Source organism: Oncorhynchus gorbuscha, linkage group LG13 (assembly GCF_021184085.1).
Source record: "Oncorhynchus gorbuscha isolate QuinsamMale2020 ecotype Even-year linkage group LG13, OgorEven_v1.0, whole genome shotgun sequence".
Taxonomy (NCBI): domain Eukaryota; kingdom Metazoa; phylum Chordata; class Actinopteri; order Salmoniformes; family Salmonidae; genus Oncorhynchus; species Oncorhynchus gorbuscha.
Window position 1 is genome coordinate 80,874,733 of NC_060185.1, and position 19,786 is coordinate 80,894,518.

At 37.8% G+C, this 19,786-nt stretch overlaps 1 protein-coding gene across 1 annotated transcript; it reads left to right on the forward strand.

Moving 5' to 3' along the window:
• The first annotated feature begins 432 nt into the window (after nt 1-432).
• Nucleotides 433-8,230, forward strand: LOC123992370. Its single transcript, XM_046293514.1, has 5 exons — nt 433-451; nt 3,102-3,443; nt 7,665-7,781; nt 7,915-7,970; nt 8,105-8,230. Exons 1-5 carry the CDS (start codon nt 433-435, stop codon nt 8,228-8,230), a joined length of 660 nt encoding a protein of 219 aa, XP_046149470.1.
• Nucleotides 8,231-19,786: the final 11,556 nt, after the last annotated feature.

A 19,786-nucleotide genomic window follows, 5' to 3' on the forward strand; every position in this document is an offset into this window, starting at 1 on the left:
CTTTACTATTTATATTTTTGACAACCTTTACATTTACTTCAATACATTCCTAAAGATAATAATGTACTTTTTATTCCATACATTCCATACATTTTCTCTGACACCCAAACGTACTCATTACACTCGAGTCATTTTCTAAGGATTCTAAGAAATCTTTACATTTACTCAAGTACAACAATTGAATACTTTTTCCACCACTGTGAATATGTATATTTGATCAAATATTTGGTAGTTCTCAATGTATTATTATGATTTAAGTGTCTCACGCATTTGTCAGTAAACTGTAAACAATCTGCATTTTATTTGACCCTATAATGTTGCAAAATATTAAAATGCATATTAAAACCTTTTCTTTTTTTGGGTCAACCTTACACAGTGTGCTTCACACTCAGCATTACAGGGGAAGCTCAGCATTTAACAACTTCATGTAAGATGGTTCCTCCCCGTGAAAGTAGCCAAAACAAAATGTAATCCATTGGTCGGTTTTCTCTAAACAGGAACTACAGACTTCAGCTAACTTTAGCCACATCTATCTAAAAATATATGGGAATGATAGGGGAAATCATGCAATTCTCATTGCCAAAAAACCTCTGTATTTGGTTTGATGTTACTTAATTCTTGCGGTGACCCATCCCGGATCCGGGATCGTGACTACGGCTCAAGCTCATTACCATAACGCAAAATGCAAAACAATATTATTAGAAATATTTAACCTCCACACATTAACAAGTCCAATAGCTCAAATGAAAGATAAACACCTTGTTCATCTACCCAGCAAGTCAGATTTCTAAAATGTTTTACGGTGAAAACATAGCACATATTTATATTAGACCACCACCGAAACAAAAGACGAGAGGCAGCCATTTTGTCCCAGAAAATATAAAATTATAAAAGCAGGATTAAAAAATAAATAATTCACTAACCTTTTGAAAATCTTCATCAGATGACAGTAATAGTACATGTTACACAATATTTTTTTTTTCAATAATATGCCATTTATATCCATAAATCTCTGTTTACAATGACGACATTTCAAAAAATGCTACTCAAATGTCCGGAGAAATGATGATAGCTCCGACAGATAACGTCAGATAACAAGCAATAAACATGACTAAATATACATGTTCTACATATAGTTAGAAAGATACACTTCTTCTTAATGCAACCGCTGTATTACATTTATTTTTAACGTTACAGAATTCGGTCACTGGCTATACAATGAGACAGCGCTCAGATATTAGCAGTATGTCTCCTCTACGTTTGGAGTCCACAGAAACCCAAAATAACCACATAAATATTCCCTTACCTTTGATGTTCTTCGATCAGAAGACGTAGAAGGAGTCATACTTACCCAATACATCGTTTGGTTTCACGTTGTGTGTCTCTGTATTAGCATATGCTAACAGCTTCAGCTGAAATGCACCCAAAATGACTTCTGGTCCCGCACTCTTGCGCATCAAAACTTCAAGTTTACATATTATATGTCGACTAAACTGGTCAAACTATGTGCAGAATCTAGCTTAATTGTGTTTTTAACATGTAAAACAATGATCAGCGCGAACAGACAAACCGCCTTCAATTGCTGTTACTTGGAAAAGAACGTGCCCCAAATCGGCCGCGCGCAATAGAGTGCATGTATTTGAGAGTGACACCAACATTTTCGCCCGCCAAACGACGAGGGCTCGCGGGATTCTCACAATGAACGCGCCATTTGAAAGCAGGCATCGCACTGAACACATACATACTGTTCCCAGATCGGTAGCTGCCTGGGAAGGGTGGGGGCGATGACGTCAAAGTTGACCCAACTTTTCTCTTGTCAAGAGAGAGTTTGGGAGAAAGGCTGCCCTGAGAGTTCTGCTTTACATACAGACATAATTTAAACGGGTTTAGAAACTTTAGAGTGTTTTCTATTCAATAATAATTATTATATGCATATATTAGCAATTTGGGGAAAAAATATTTTCAGTTTACTATGGGCACGCACTTCCTCCAAAGGGGGGAGTATTGAGGCCTAGTCTCAAGAGGTTAAAAGTGATCGTTCCATAAAAAAACACTGCACAATTGACTTATCACTTCCATTGATAGTTAGCTATCAGTGGCTAAATTTAGCATGAATTTGTTTTCCAGACACAGATTAGTCCTGGACTATATAGCTCTATATAGGCCCAAAAAATGATGCACAACATAAATCTTTACATTGCATACAGTACATGGCTGAAAATGGGTGAAAATGTTCCACAGGAAGTGATGTATGTCTTTCCCCTAACCAATCACTATTTCTGAGATCTTAAACATCCCACAATTATTTTCATTTTGTCAGTCAGTCATTCATAGTAACAAAGAAAAACAGTTGTTAAAGCTACAATCAGTCCATATCAAGATGATCAGAATCTGCCTTCTTTGGGGACTTCTCTCTCAAGTGTGTAAGTAGATGTCCTTATCTCACATAGTACTTTACATTTACATTTACATTTAAGTCATTTAGCAGACGCTCTTATCCAGAGCGACTTACAAATTGGTGCATTCACCTTATGACATCCAGTGGAACAGTCACTTTACAATAGTGCATCTAAATCTTAAGGGGAAGGGTAATTTGATTTAAATGACGTATTTCAATATTCACCAAAGGTTTTTGTGTATTGTTATACATACAGTAGATGTACACTGCTTTATACTGTTGATGTTCTGAGAACGTATTAACAATCTTGCTGCAGTATGTTAGAAAGTGGATATTCATGGATGCGTGTCATAATGGTCAAATGTAAAGACACTTGTCATTTTTGACAGGTTTTTGAAATGACATGGTTACGGTATAGCTAGCAAAAGATTGTAGAAACGGTAGCTAACTAACTTTTACTGTAAACAACTCTTAAGCTGGCTAAGCATCTTGGCTGACTGTGGGGTGAATACATTTGAATAATTACTGACAAATAAATAAAAGGTTTACAGTTAATAAGCAATCGCACCACTATTTTCTAGCAAGCAAAGCACTGTTTCCAAAACTGCCATGTGCCTAAAAGAATGTTTACTATTTAAAATTCTATGACATCTCCACTTTAGAAGCATATGAATAATTTTCTAAATACAATTACACATTATAGGACACAATCACCCTCCATTGGTGCAGCAACCAGTTTCTGATCCAGTCCATCCAGGAGACTCTGTGATTCTACAGTGTACAGTACTCTCTGAGACCTGTACAGGAGAACACAGTGTGTACTGGTTCAGAGCCGGATCAGGAGAATCCCATCCAGGAGTTATTTACACCCCTGGGAACAGGAGTGACGACTGTGAGAAGAGCCCTGAGAGTCCCTCTCCTACACAGACCTGTGTCTACAGCCTCTCCAAGAACAACCTCAGTCTCTCTGATGCTGGCACTTACTACTGTGCTGTGGCCACATGTGGGGAGATCCTATTTGGCAATGGAACAAACCTAAATATTGGTAAGTAATGAATATTATGTGTTATAGTGTATAAATTCTAGAAGGTTTAGTAATATTTATGTGGTGCGTATACAGAGTGCACAAAACATTAAGAACATTTCCCTAATATTGAGTTGCACCCCCTTTTGCCCCAGAACAGACTCAATTCATTGGGGTATGAATTATACAAGCTGTTGAAAGCATTCCATAGGGATGCTGGCCCATGTTGATTCCAATGCTTCCCACAGTTGTGTCGAGTTGTCTGGATGTCCTTTGGGTGGTGGACCATTCTTGATGCACATGTGAAACTGTTGAGCATTAAAACCCCAGCTGCGTTGCAGTTCTTGACACACTAAAACCAGTACGTACGCCTGGCACCTACTACCATAACCCGTTCAAAGGCACTTAAATATTTTGTCTTGTTCATTAACCCTCTGAATGTCACACATATACAATCCATGTCTCAATTGTCTCAAGGCTTAAAAATCCTTCTGTAACCTGTCTCCTCCCCTTCATATACACTGGTGGAAACATGTCAAACGAAGTATAGAATCAATCTTTAGGATGTTTTTAACATAAATCTTCAATAATGTTTCAACCGGAGAATTCCTTTGTATGTAGAAATGTGATGGAACGCAGCTAACTCTCACGTGAGCGCACGTGATCAGCTCATAGCACTCTGCCAGACCCATGACTCATTCAGCTCTCGTTCCCCCCCTCCTTCACATTAGAAGCATCAAAAAAGATTCCATTGGAAGCCTAGTGGAAGCCTTAGGAAGTGCAATATGACCCCATAGACACTGTATATTGTTAACCCACTGTTCCTAGGCCGTCATTGAAAATAAGAATTTGTTCTTAACTGACTTGCCTAGTAAAAAAAAAATATATATATATATATATTCAATAGGTATTGACTTGAAAAACTACAAACCTCAGATTTCCCACTTCCTGGTTGGATTTTTCTAAGGTTTTTGCCTGCCATATGAGCTCTGTTATACTCACAGACATCATTCAAACAGTTTTAGAAACGTCAGAGTGTTTTCTATCCACCTCTACTAATTATATGCATATCTTAGCTTCTGGGCTTTTAGGACTGAGTAGCAGGCAGTTTACCCTGGGCACCTTTTTTTCCAAGGTACTCAATACTGCCCTTCAGTCCCAAAGACGTTAATGATGTGGTGATTAAAGAGCTCATCCATGTGCTTCTTGTCAGTAACAACCACATCATCAACTTTAAAACCACTTGGGGATAGGGGGCAGAATTTTCACTTTTGGATAAATAGCGTGCCCAATTTCAACTTCCTGCTACTCATGCCAAGAATATAAGATACGCATATTATTAGAAGATGTGGATAGAAAACACTCTGAAGTTTCTAAATCTGTTTGAATCATGTCTGTGAGTATAACATACCTTATGTAGCAGGCAAAACCCCGAGGACTAACTGTTCAGTTTTTTTTCTTCTATTCTCTGTTGACAACATTGTCTTTGCCATTGGATATTTAATAGGAACCCATTTTCAGTTCCTACCGCTTCCACCCGATGTCGCCAGTCTTCGGAATATGGTTGAGGTTATTCCTTTGTGCATTGAATAAGGAGGCCAACTCGGAACTGGGGACACATTTGTGAGTTGCGCAAGACGTGAACAGCAGTGCAGGTTTGGTTTCGTTCCTGTATTGAATACAGATTGCCCCGTCTACAATTTGATCGATTATTAACATTTAAAAATACCGAACGTTGTATTACAAAAGTAGTTTGAAATATTTTGGCAAAGTTTATAGGCAACTTTTGAAATATTTTGTAGTGACGTTGCATTTTGGTAAGCTGTTTTTTTCTAGATAAAACACGCTTTATAAATGGACATTTTCAATATATATGGACGGAATTAATCGAACAGAAGAACCAATTGTCATGTTTATGGACATATTGGAGTGCCAACAAAAGAAGCTTGTCAAAGGTAATGCATATTTATATTTTATTTCAGCATTTTGTGTAGCGCCTGCTACGCTAGCTCCTTTGTTTACTGCTGGTGCAGATGGGTGCATGCTATCAGATAATAGCTTCTTATGCTTTCGCCGAAAAGCATTATTTAAATTTGACATGTTGGCTGGATTCACAACGAGTGTAGCTTTAATTGAGTATCTTACATGTGTGATTTAATGAAAGTTTGAATTTTATAGCATTTTATTTGAATCTGGCGCTCTGCATTTCCCCTGGCAATTGGCCAGTTGACCCTATCCATATTAAGGGACATGGGCAGCTGTGAGGAGGAGGGTTTATTCTCCAGGTCTTTAACCTTTTTCCAGAACTTCTTGGGGTTAGACCCACAGAGAGACAACTGCTCCTTAAAGTAACTAACTTTGGCCTTCCTAGCCTGAGTGCACTTATTTCTCATTTTCCTGAACGAGAGCCAGTCAGCCTGAGTATGCATGTGTCGAGCTTTTCGCCAAATGTAATTCTTGAGGTGGAGTATCTCTGCAAGATCATGGTCGAACCAGGGGCTGAAACTGTTTTTAATTATAATTGATTTTCTTTATGGTGTTGTGTTTGTTAACAATACCACTGAAAATATCAAAAAAGAAGGTCCAAGCGTCTTTGACGGAGAGGATCAAGCTGATTCCATATCATTTTACAGAGGCCAGTTCATGAAGGAAGGCTTGCTCATTAAATGTTTTTAGTAAGCATCTATGACAAATCAGGACAGGTCGTTTTACTGAGCAGCCATTACGAACACAGGCTGTAAAACAGTGATTACGAAAACACCAGACTGACACCTATCAGGATTATTTGTGAGGATAACACCAATAAGAGAAGCCTTTTCTGGGTGTTTGGAGTCATACCTTGTGGGATTGGTGATAATCTGAGAATGGTTTAGGTTGTCCCACATCTTTAGGACTTGGTCAGGTGGTTTAGTTTATCTAACTCTAAATATTTTTTTGTTGTAAAAACATGCTGAAAAATGCGGGAGCTCATCTGCTAATGACCTCTCTCTCCAGCAGCCAGAAACAAATAAATATATATATATATATATATATATATATATATATATATATATTTCTTACTATTTTATTGTAATATACATGGTGGTATATATCCCTCTTACTGTTTTATTTTAATATAAGGATGGTATATATCTCTCTTACTAATTTATTTTAATATAAGGATAGTACATATTTCTTCGTATTTTATTTTAATATACGGGTGGTATATATCTCTCTTATTATTTTATTTTGATATACAGGTGGTGTAAATATCTCTCTTAATGTGTTATTTTGATGTAAGGGTGGTATATTTAAAAACATGTTTTACTTTAATATAAGTGTGGTATATATGTCGCTTACTATTTTATTTTAATATAAGGGTGGTATATCTCCCTTACTATATTATTTTAATATAAGGGTGGTATATCTCCCTTACTATATTATTTTAATATAAGGGTGGTATATCTCCCTTACTATATTATTTTAATATAAGGGTGGTATATCTCCCTTACTATATTATTTTAATATAAGGGTGGTATATATCTCCCTTACCATATTATTTTAATATAAGGGTGGTATATCTCCCTTACTATTTTATTTTAATATAAGGGTGGTATATCTCCCTTACTATATTATTTTAATATAAGGGTGGTATATCTCCCTTAATATATTATTTTAATATAAGGGTGGTATATCTCCCTTACTATTTTATTTTAATATAAGGGTGGTATATCTCCCTTACTATTTTATTTTAATATAAGGGTGGTATATATCTCCCTTACCATATTATTTTAATATAAGGGTGGTATATCTCCCTTACTATTTTATTTTAATATAAGGGTGGTATATCTCCCTTACTATATTATTTGAATATAAGGGTGGTATATCTCCCTTACTATTTTATTTTAATATAAGGGTGGTATATATCTCCCTTACTATATTATTTTAATATAAGGGATGTATATCTGTCCTACCATTTTATTTTAATATAAGGGCTGTATATCTGTCCTACCATTTTATTTGAATATAAGGGCTGTATATCTGTACTGCCATTTTATTTTAATATTAGGGCTGTATATCTGTACTACCATTTTATTTTAATATAAGGGCTGTATATCTGTACTACCATTTTATTTTAATATAAGGGCTGTATATCTGTACTACCATTTTATTTTAATATAAGGGCTGTATATCTGTACTACCATTTTATTTTAATATAAGGAATATGTTGACTCTTATTATTACATTTTTTCTTCCTTTCAGAAAGATCCCTGGAACATGTAATCATTGGACTGGGAGTGACATCAGTTTTCTGTGTGATTGTGATCATTATACTCGTTTTCAGCAGAAATAAAATGACAATTCGTGAACATTACAAAGGTGAGCTCTCTGGTATTACAAACTGTAGATGAACACCTAAAACATTTTACACAATACTTGTTATCAAGTAAAATATCTCTGTCTATTACCTATCTTGACTTTTGTCATGTTCATGCTTGTTTTGTTATGTTAGCAGTGAGTGTTGCTCAGCATATTGGACATGACAACTCAACCACCGAATGTGATCAGGTAAATAAATACAATTGTTATAGTACTGGCCTATTGGTAGGTGATATCCAATATGATACTAGATATTCTAATTATCTGGCTATTATTATGACTACATTTGTATCAAAAACCAACAACACAATGATTATTCACAGGAACAAGACCCAGAGACTCTGAATTATGCTGCATTGCATTTCTCTGAGAGGAAAACTAAAAGAGGAACAAAGAAGAGAGAGACACAACAGGAGAGTGTGTACTCTGATGTCAGGTACTCAGATTGAGACTGAACATTGTTTATGTGCAGAGGAATGGATGTAGTTTGGTAAATAAACTGTTCTTAATATACTGTACAATGTGTTTAAACAGTCATGACATTTTAGCTTTACTGATACAGTGATATTTTCTATCAAGTAAGACAGTGGCAAAAGCCTATGAATGAAAGTTTACAATATAGGTGTACACAGGTCGAGAGAAAGATTTGAGGTGACAGACAGTGACACATGGACAGACAGGGACACATTGCACACGTTTGCCTGCATCTAGCTGATCAGAGCAACACGGTTATGGAACGGCTTGTCCTGTCAGGTAGAGGGCCAAATACCATTGAGGTCTTTAAATCACTCCTGAAAAGTTTGACCTTGAATCTGTGTATTGTTATTTTAGACTTCCTTAGTGATGTTAAGTCCTCCTCTTGTATCATATCTCTTGTATCTCCGCCCATTGTTTAGATATACTGTTTAACTGTGAGACAACTCATTGGCCTTGTGCTTATTGTCCTCCCTGAGATAAGATGGTTGAGGGTTTGATCCCTGGTTGAGTCACACCAATTACTCTAATAATGGGACTGGATGCCTCTCTGCCTTGCACTCAGTATAAAGGAGATGGATTGGGTTAAGTGTCCTATCCAGGAGGTGTACTTGTACATCAAGCTGCATTCTGCTATAGAATCAGGAGATAGGCTCCTGCCACTATGAGGCATTTTGGCTCAGACAAGGATTAATTTTTTCTCTATGTTCAATAATGTATAATTGCAGTATGGTTCAAATGTTGTATTTTTTAAATAATGTTTGCTAAATGTATTATTGGTGTGGTATTTATTGTAACCCATGAAACCACCAATAAGATAGCATGACTTCTTAAACATTGTATATAATGTAGGTTTATTACGTTCTCCAAACAGCGTACTGTAATTATAATAATGTACCAGCATGTACCAGTAGGGCCGTGTCGAATCGTCAAACCCCCCCAAAAATAAGACATTGTCTGATTCATCACATTATTTAAAATTGAGCTTTTAATAATGGTACATAGGACGATTCACACAACTGTCCTCAAAGTTCAACTCTTTGAAATGGATTACTAATCAAACATACTGCACATGCATTCACACTTAATTTCAGAAATCATCAAAGAAATGAAAAAGCACAAACCAAACAATATACAGTATATAGGATTGGTTAGTAACACTGGAAATGACACATCTTTAAACTGTACAAACAAACCGTAATCGATGCCTATAAAAAAGATTGCTTGTTTCTGTCAGGTTGCAACTTAAAATGTTTGACCGATTGGATGCTCCCCTGTTCTTTCATTTCTTTCTCCTGGTTCCAGTTGTCTTGGTGGTAAAGGTCACTGCAGTGTATTGAGGCCAGTCACCACTGAATCCCTGAGAAGAAACATGGAGAGAAAAAAAACAATTCACAAGATGAGCGAATCCTTTCCACAAGTCTTTGTAACAGAATAGTAGAGTGGCATAGCAGACATCCGAAATTACTGGTCTCAGTGAAAAATAAAGCATTGATGTTGATCATTAAGTAAGATAGTATATGTTATATCTTTTGTATATTATCTACCTCACTTGCTTTGGCAATGTTAACAGATGTTTGAATTGAATAGTAGTCACATAGTTTTGAGGTTTTTTGAGGTTGTTGAGGTTCGAAGGTGCCAAATCAGTTTGGCACATGGTGGACAGATAGCCCAAAGCCCCAGTCTCCCACAGGAGAGTTGGGCCGGTTTTATAACTTAACAAAAGGCTAAGCTGTATTTTGCAATATTGCACTTGTGATTTCATGAATATGAATATGTTTTAGTAATATGATTTGACTGTGGCGCTATGCTATTCAGCGTTTGCTGATGACAAACATCCCGCTTAAGGGATGGGTAGCGTCAAGAAGTTAACCTCTCTGTGCATGGAACCCGCTAGTGGGCTGAAATTCCACAACATACGGTGATCGCTACATGAATAGTCATATTAAACATTCATGAAAATACAAGTGTCTCACGTGTCGAAAGCCTAGAATCTTGCTAATCCGACTGTGCTGTCAAATTTAAAAAAGGATTTACTGCGAAAGAATATGATGCGATTATCTGAGCATAGAGCCACGTAAAAAAACTATTTTAACCAGCACAGGCGTAACATAATCACAAACAGCATTAAAATAAATAGTTTACCTTTGACGATCTTCGTCTGTTTGCAATTCCAATGCTCATTGTTACACAGTGAATGATCTTTTGTTTGATAAAATCCATTTTTATAGCCTAACACAAAACATTTTGTGACCCGCTTGTGTCGTGAATTCCGTCTCATTCCATTTTCAACGACACATTCCAGGCAAATAACCCACACAGAACATGACTTTTCCAGTCATGTTTGGTTTCACTGGAATCAACTGGTTTGTTTGTAACACAATCCAGTTGATTGCAGTGAAACCAAACATTTTTATGTTTGTAACACAATCAAACCTGATGGGCCATTTCGCGGGACGTATTGACTGAAAGAAACCGATTTGAAGACAACAATGATTTGCCTGCTGTTTGGTTGATTGACTGTCTTTTAACCCAATGACCACTGATCGTCTTGAAATCTAGCTGGGTAGATAGCCAATGAGCTGAGCTAAACAGCAATACGCCATGTTTATGTGTTGCAAGACCAACCCATGTAATAAGCTCCAGCGTAAAGTGAGTCATTCGCTATTGAAGTTTCATACCGGAAGGAGAAGCACATATTACGCACTGCATTGTTTGGTAAACGCACAGATTCAGCTGTTTATATATCAACCATTATGGTGACTAAGTCAGGGAAAGCTAAATCTAAGTCTAGATATACAGATGTAGACACAATTTTAGAATAAATTGATTGGGAAGGTGAGACAGAGATTGTTGTAAGATGCTTCATTTAGCGATTGTGGAGGACATCGTTTTGGACTGGTAAGTTCTTATCATGCTAATGCCCTTGTTTGAAATTAATAATATAAAATATTATTTGTGATTTATTTCTCATTTTAGAAGCAATATATAAACATGTAATGTCATGCAATGTGAGATGCGTGTGTCTGCCGCCCCACCCCAACCCACATGAAATTTGAGGAGAGGGCAGGACCACATCAATGGCCAAAGTGAAATGGAGACAGTAGATACAGCTGGTCTGTTGTAATATAATAAAGACAGTAGATATAGCTGGTCTGTCATAACATAATAGAGACAGTAGATCTAGCCGAAATGTCATAATATAAAAGAGACAGTAGATATAGCAGGTAATAATAATATAATAATATATTCAACCTAATATATTCAACCTTCAACCTTCAACTCTCTCTATATATCTGTTTAATATACCTGTTGATATTCTAACTGAACATTTTCTTTCACAGTGACACTGACTCCGAATGGGAGTCTCATCCGGTGTCCTGTGTGAATTTAAATATGGTCTCTCTAATTCTCTCTTTCTCTCTCTCTGAGGACCAGAGCCCTAGGACCATGCGTCAGGACTACCTGGCATGATGACTCCTCGATGTCCCCAGTCCACCTGGCCTTGCCGCTGTTCCAGTTTCAACTGTTCTGCCTGCGGCTATGGAACCCTAAACTGTTCATTTTTACTCTTATGGTGCTGTCCTGTTGCACCCTATACAACCACTGTGATCTCCACCCGGCACAGCCAGAAGAGGACTGGCCACCCCTCATAGCCTGGTTTTTTCTCTAGGTTTCTTCCTTGCCTTTCTAGGGAGTTTTTCCTAGCCACCGTGCTTCTACACCTGCATTGCTTGCTGCTTGGGGTTTTAGGCTGGGGCTATATAAATAGATTTGATTTGATAGAGGACTGAGGGTCTTCCAAAAATTGAAAGTGTGTAAATAGTTGCCCATGTTATTTTGTAAATGTATATATATATTTTTTTTCATATATTTTTTAATCAATAATATTTTTTTTCCATGATTGTTTTTCCATTTTTTTTCTCATTTTTTTTTTGGGGGGGGGGGGGGGGGTGTTAGAATACCGTTTTGTCATTTTGTATATAGTTATTTGTTTCAAAATGTATACCTTCACCAATTTGGCCACTTGGGTACATTTGGCTTCTTTATGTGGGACACCTGGGTGACTTCATGATAAATGTCATGTAGCACACTCATTTTGGAAGTTATCATTCTGAAACTTTGCACAAGTACTGTTGCCCTCTTACATGTTTCACTGCCTTCTGTCCCCATCATCCTATCTGAATGTTTGTTTTATCTTGTTCATTTTAAAGATGATGATACAAAAAACGTGTTTTTTTTCCCCATTGTTTTATCTATACCAGATCTATTGTGTTATATTCTCCTACATTCAATTCACATGTACATAAACTTCAGAGTGTTTTCTTTCAAATGATACCAAGAATATGCATATCCTTGGTTCTGTGCCTGAGCTACAGGCTGTTAGATTTGGGTATGTCTTCAGGCGGAAATAGGCGGAAGTAGGGGGGGAGCTGTAAGAGGTTTTTAATCCACATGTCGTCTCAGATTTTTAAATGATACTTTACAGCGATAGCAATCCAAGCGTTTGTGTAAGTTTATTGATAGCATGACAAAACATTATGTACACTAAGATTTAAGTAGCTAGGTCACGAAAATCAGAAAAGCAGTCAGATTAATTGTTTACCTTTGATGATCTTTTTGATGTTTTCACTCACGAGACTCCCAGTTACACAAGAAATGTTCCTTTTGTTCCATAAATATTATTTTATATCCAAAATACCTCCGTTTGTTTGTCGCGTTATGTTCAGAAATCCACATGAAAGAGCGGTCACGACAACACAGACGGAATTTCAAAATAATATCCATAATGTCCACAGAAACATGTCAAAGTTTTTAATAATCAATCCTCAGGTTGTTTTTAAAATACATATTTGATAATATATCAACCGGGAGTGTAGGTTTTTCAATAGGACATGGAGAAAAAACGGTCACTTTACTCTGTTGTGCAAAATTCACTCTGAGAGCCCCCACCTATCCACTTAGGCAATGTGATCTTTGTCGCTCGTTTCTTCAAAATAAAAGCAATAAAAAAGCAATAATGGAAGCAATAGAAAAAGGAATCTGGTTGATATCCCTTTAAATGGAGGATAGGCATGGGAACAGAGAGGTTTCAAAATAAGTGGCACTTCCTGATTGGATTTTCCTCTGGTTTTCGCCTGCAATATCAGTTGTGTTATACTCACAGACAATATTTTGACAGTTTTTGAAACTTTAGACTGTTTTCTATCCTAATCTGATTATATGTATTTTTTGGAGCTGAGAAATAGACAGTTTCAAATGGGTATGTTTTAGCCAAAATGAAAATACTCCCCCGTACAAGCAAAAGGTTAATCACCAACATTTACATTTCCCAACAGACAAAATCATGTTTATGGATTGATATGAATTCCTAGACACAATGGAATGATGGGGCATACATTTTTCCCAAAATGGTGTCGGTTTACCACAGGACCACAGCATATATAATAGGGTTCCTTTGTGCTTTTTGCATCTCCAACAGAGATGTGACATTTCTGGGTGCACTACATTAATTCTGGCAGGAGTGTAGCAAGTCCTATGAATTGCCTTAAAATGCAGTAGTTTATGTCTTAGGTTGTAGGAGCAGGTATGAACGAATAAAGAAAGTGTGCACATTTTCCCAACAGAGGTGTGTTTCCACCAAATGTACTTTTTGCAGATTAAAACCAGTTCTTGATGACGTAGTGCACACAAAACTTTTTCGCTTAAGTTCAATGTGTTTCCATCACATTTTAATATCAACCAATAATTTTGTCCCAAAAACTGTTGCGTTAAATAGCAAATATGCCTTCTCTGGTCATGGCACATAGGCTCTAGCAAACAGCTAGTAGATACAGTGCATGTAGGCCACATATGTCAAACTCATTACATGGAGGGCTGAGTGTCTGCGGGTTTTCGCTCCACACTTGTACTTGATTGATGAATTACAATAAAAATATATATAAATACAACATCCAACAATTTCAAAGATTTGACTGAGTTACGTTAAGGAAATCAGTCAATTGACACACATTCATTAGGCACTAATCTATGTATTTCAAATGACTGGGAATACAGATACGCATCTGTCGGTCACAGATACCTTTAAAAAAAGGTAGGGGCATGGATCAGAAAACCAGTCAGTATCTGGTGTGACCACCATTTGCCTCACACAGCGTGACACATCTCCTTCGCATAGAGTTCATTAGGCTGTTGATTGTGGCCTGTGAAATGTTGTCCCACTCCTTTTCAATGGCTTTGCGAAGTTTCTGGATATTGGGGGGAACTGGAACACACTGTCGTACACGTTGATCTAGAACATCCCAAACATGATCAATGGGTGACATGTCTGATGAGTATACAGGACATGGAAGAATTGGGACATTTTCAGTTTCCAGGAATTGTGTACAGATCCTTACGATATGGGGCCGTGCAATATCATGCTGAAACACGAGAAGATGGCGGCAGATGAATGGCAAGACAATGGGCCTCAGGATCTTGTCACAATATCCTCTTTGGGAAAAGCGTACCGCTAGTGCCCGGCCTCGACAACATCCGGTGAAATTGCGAAATTCAAAATACAAAATCAGTAATATTAAACATTCATGTGTGTGTTAAACATCGGTTAAAAGCTTAACTTCTTGTTAACCTTTCTAGGGCAGGTGTTCCGCTGAAAAGGCAGTGGGCGAAATTCAAAAATATTTTTTGGGAAACATGTTAACTTTCACACATTATCAAGTCCAATGCAGAAAATGAAAGACAAACATCTTGTTACTGTACCCATCGTGTCCGATTTAAAAAATGCTTTACAGCTAAAGCACAACATATGATTATGTTAGATCACCGCCAAGTCAAAAAAACACACAGCCATTTTTACAGCCAAAGATAGAAGTCACAAAAAGCAGAAATATCGATCAAATGATTCACTAACTGTCACGCCTTGGTCATTGTATTTTTGTGTTTTCGTATTATATTTGGTCAGGCCAGGGTGTGACATGGGTTTATATATTGTTTTTCGTATTGGGGTTTGTAGTATTTGGGATTGCGGCTGAGTAGGGGTGTTGTATAGGCTTGGCTGCCTGAGGCGGTTCTCAATCAGAGTCAGGTGATTCTCGTTGTCTCTGATTGGGAACCGTATTTAGGTAGCCTGGGTTTCACTGTGTATTTCGTGGGTGAGTGTTCCTGTCTCTGTGTAGTGTTCACCAGATAGGCTGTAATAGGTTTCACGTTCCGTTTGTTGTTTTGTATTTTGTATAGTTATTTCATGTGTCACTTTTTCCATTTAAGTCATGAGTAACCACCACGCTGCATTTTGGTCCGACTCTCTTTCGACAAACGAAGAACGACGTTACACTAACCTTTGATGATCTTCATCAGATGACACTCATAGGACATCATGTTACACAATACATGTATGTTTTGTTCAATAATGTGCATATTTATATCCAAAAATCTCAGTTTACATTGGCGCGTTACGTGCAGTAATGTTTTGATTCTAAAACATCCAGGGATTTTGCAGAAATACTCATAAAAAACATTGATAAAAGATACAAGTGTTATTCACAGAAGTAAAGAGACTTCTCCTTAATGCAACCGCTGTGTCAGATTTCTAAAAAACTTTATGGAAAAAGCATAATCTGAGAATGGCGCTCAGAGCCCAAAACAGCCAGAGAAATATCCGCCATTTTGGAGTCAACAGAAGTTAGAAATAACACCATAAATATTCACTTACCTTTGATGATCTTCATTATAAGACACCAGGAATCCCAGGTCGACAATAAAGGACTGATTTGTTCCATAAAGTCCATCATTTATGTCCAAATAGCCACTTGTTGTTAGTGTGTTCAGCCGAGAAATCCATCTTCATGAGGCGCAGGCACTTTGTCTAGACAAAAACTCGAAAGTCCTTTAGAAACATGTCAAAAGATGAAGTCAAACATAATTTCTAATCAATCCTCAGGTATCCTAATAAGTAAATAAACAATCAAATTTAAGACGGAGAATAGTATGTTCATTTCCGGAGATAAATAACGACGTGCGCGCTCTCATCCACGTGCGTCAAAACACAACAGCCAAAATGGGTGCCACTTCGAAAAACTACAAATTCTAGCTAATTTTAAAAAACAAGCCTGAAACTCTTTCTAAAGACTGTTGACATCTACTGGGAGCCCTAGGAACTGCAATCTGGGAGGTAATTCCATTGATTTCCCCATAGACAGGCATTTTAAATGATGTCACCTCAGCCCAAAAAATTCCAGGATGGATTCTCCTCGGGTGTTCACCGGCTATATCAGTTCTGTTATACTCACAGACATAATTTTAACAGTTTTGTAAACTTTAGAGTGTTTTTTATCCAATACTATCAATTATATGCATATCCTAGATTCTGGGCCTGAGTAACAGGAAGATTATTTTGGGTACCTCATTCATCCAAACTTCTGAAAACTGCCCCCTAGCCCGGAGAAGATATCTCTGTGCATTCAAATCGCTAAATGCAATTGTGTTCGTTGTCCGTAGCTTGTGCCTGCCAATACTATATACCCACCACCACCATGTGGCACTCTGTTCACGACATTGACGTCAATGTGAGCATTTCACCACTGAAGTTGGTTACGACACCAAACTGCAGTCAGGTCAAAACCCTGATGAGGACAACGAGAATACAGATGAGGTTCCCTATGACGGCTTCTGATTGTTTAAGAATAAATTATTCAGTTGTGCAAACCCACAGATTCATCAGCTGTCTGGGTGACTGGTCTCTGACGAACCCGCAGGTTAAAAAAACGGATGTGTAGGTCCCGGGCTTGTGTGGTTACATGTGGTCTGCTGTTGTGAGGCCGGTTGGACGTATTGCCAAATTCTCTAAAACGGCACTGGAGGCAGCTTATGGTAGAGAAATGAACATTCAATTCTCTGGCAAAAGCTCTCGTGGACATTCCTTCGGTCAGCATGCCAATTGTACGCTCTCTCAAACTTAAAACGTGTGGCATAACTGCACATTTTAGAATGGCCTTTTCTGGTCCCCAGCATAAGGTGCACCTGTTTAATGATCATGCTGTTTCATAAGCATCTTGATATGCCACACCTGTCACGTGAATGGATTATCTTGACGAAGGAGATTAAGCTCACTAACAGGGATGGAAACAAATTTGTGTGCAAAATATGAGAGAAATAAGCTTAATTGATATAGTTAGAGTCAGACAAATGTATTTAACCTCGTATGGATAGGGGAGACGCTAGCGTCTCAACTGGTCAATTGCCAGGGGAAATGCAGAGCGCCAGATTTCAAATAAAATGCGATAAAATTCAAACTTTCATTAAATCACACATGTAAGATACTCAATTAAAGCTACGCTCGTTGTGAATCCAGCCAACATGTCCGATTTTTAAAATGCTTTTCGGCGAAAGCATAAGAAGCTATTATCTGATAGCATGCACCCATCTGCACCAGCAGTAAACAAAGGAGCTAAAATAGTAGGCGCTACACAAAACGCTGAAATAAAATATTAAATATGCATTACCTTGGACGAGCTTCTTTTGTTGGCACTCCAATATGTCCCATACACATCACAATTGGTCCTTTTGTTCGATTAATTCCATCCATATATATCAAAAATATCCATTTATAAAGCGCGTTTGATCCAGAGAAAAACAGCTTACAAAAACGCAACGTCACTACAAAATATTTCAAAAGTTGCCTATAAACTTTGCCAAAATATTTCAAACTACTTTTGTAATACAACGTTAAGTATTTTTAAACATTAATAATCGATCAAATTATAGACGGGCAATCTGTATTCAATACAGGAAATAAAAGAAACCAGCACTGCTTTTCACGTCTTGCGCAACTCACAAAAGTGTCCCCAGTTCCAAGTTGGCCTACTTATTCATAGCACAAAGGAATAACCTCAACCATATTCCAAAGACTGGCGACATCCAGTGGAAGCGGTAGGAACTGTGTTATTTCTGTCGCACTGCTTTGCTTTATCTTGGCCAGGTCGCAGTTGTAAATGAGAACTTGTTCTCAACTAGCTTACCTGGTTAAATAAAGGTGAAATAAAAAATAAAGAAATTGTCATGCTGAAACAGGAAAGAGACTTCCCCAAACTGTTGCCACAAAGTTTGGAAGCACAGAATCGTCTAGAATGCCATTGTATGCACTAATGTTAAGACTTCCCATCACTAGAACTAATGGGCTCAGCCCAAACCATGAAAAACAGCCCCAGACCATTATTCCTCTTCCACCAAACTTTACAGTTTGCACTACGCATTGGGGCAGGTAGCATTCTCCTGCTATCCCCCAAACCCAGATTTGTCTGTCGGACTGCAAGATGGTGAAGCGTGATTCATCACTTCATAGAACATGTTTCCACTGTGCTAGAGTCCAATTGTGGCGAGATTTACACCACTCCAGCCGACGCTTGGCTTTGTGCATGGTGATCTTAGGCTTGTGTGTGACTGCTCGGCCATAGAAACCCATTTCATGAAGCTCCCGACTAACAGTGCTGACATTGCTTCCAGATGCAGTTTGGAACTTGGTAGTCAGTGTTGCAACCGAGGACAGACGATTTTTACGCTATGCACTTCAGCACTCGGCGCCCCGTTCTGTGACCTTGTGTAGCCTACCATTTCGCCGTTGTTCTTTGATGTTTCCACTTTAAAATGACAGCACTTACAGTTTACCGGGGCAGCTCTAGCAGGGCAGAAACTTAACTAACTGACTTGTTAGAAAGATGGCATCCTATGACAGTGCCATGTTGAAAGACACTGAGCTCTTCAGTAAAGCCATTTTACTGCCAACGTTTGTCTATGGAGATGGCATGGCTGTGTGCGTTATTTACACACTTGTCAGCAACGGGTGTGGCTGAAATAGCTGAATCCACTAATTTGAAGGGTTGTCCACCTACATTGCTATATATAGTGCATATTTTGGTAGTGCATATTTAAACATGTTAACCCTCGCAAGGCTGCCGGCCCAGACGGCATCCCTAGCCGCGTCCCCAGAGCATGCGCAGAACAGCTGGCTGGTGTGTTTACGGACATATTCAATCAATCCCTATCCAAGTTTGCTGTTCCCATATAAATCTCTAGCCACTTTATAATAAAAAAATGGATGTAATAAATGAATCACCTGTTAAGCAATGCCACTTTATATAATGTTTACATACCCTACATTACTCATCTCATATGTATATACTGTACTCTATACCATCTACTGCATCTTGCCTATGCTGTTCGGCCATCGCTCATCCATATATTTTTATGTACATATTCTTATTCATTCCTTTACACTTGTGTGTGTATAAGGTAATTGTTGTGAAATTGTTAGATTACTTGTTAGATATCACTGCATGGGCGGAACTAGAAGCACAAGCATTTCGCTACACTCGCATTAACATCTGCTAGCCATGTGTGAGACAAATAAAATTGTATTTAATTTTATCAACTACTGTATGTAGGTTACAAATGTTTACTGAGGAACATGACAATTTGGCAATGACCAATAGACTACCAAGCTAGATGCAAAATAATCTGGTAGCTATTCTGCATTA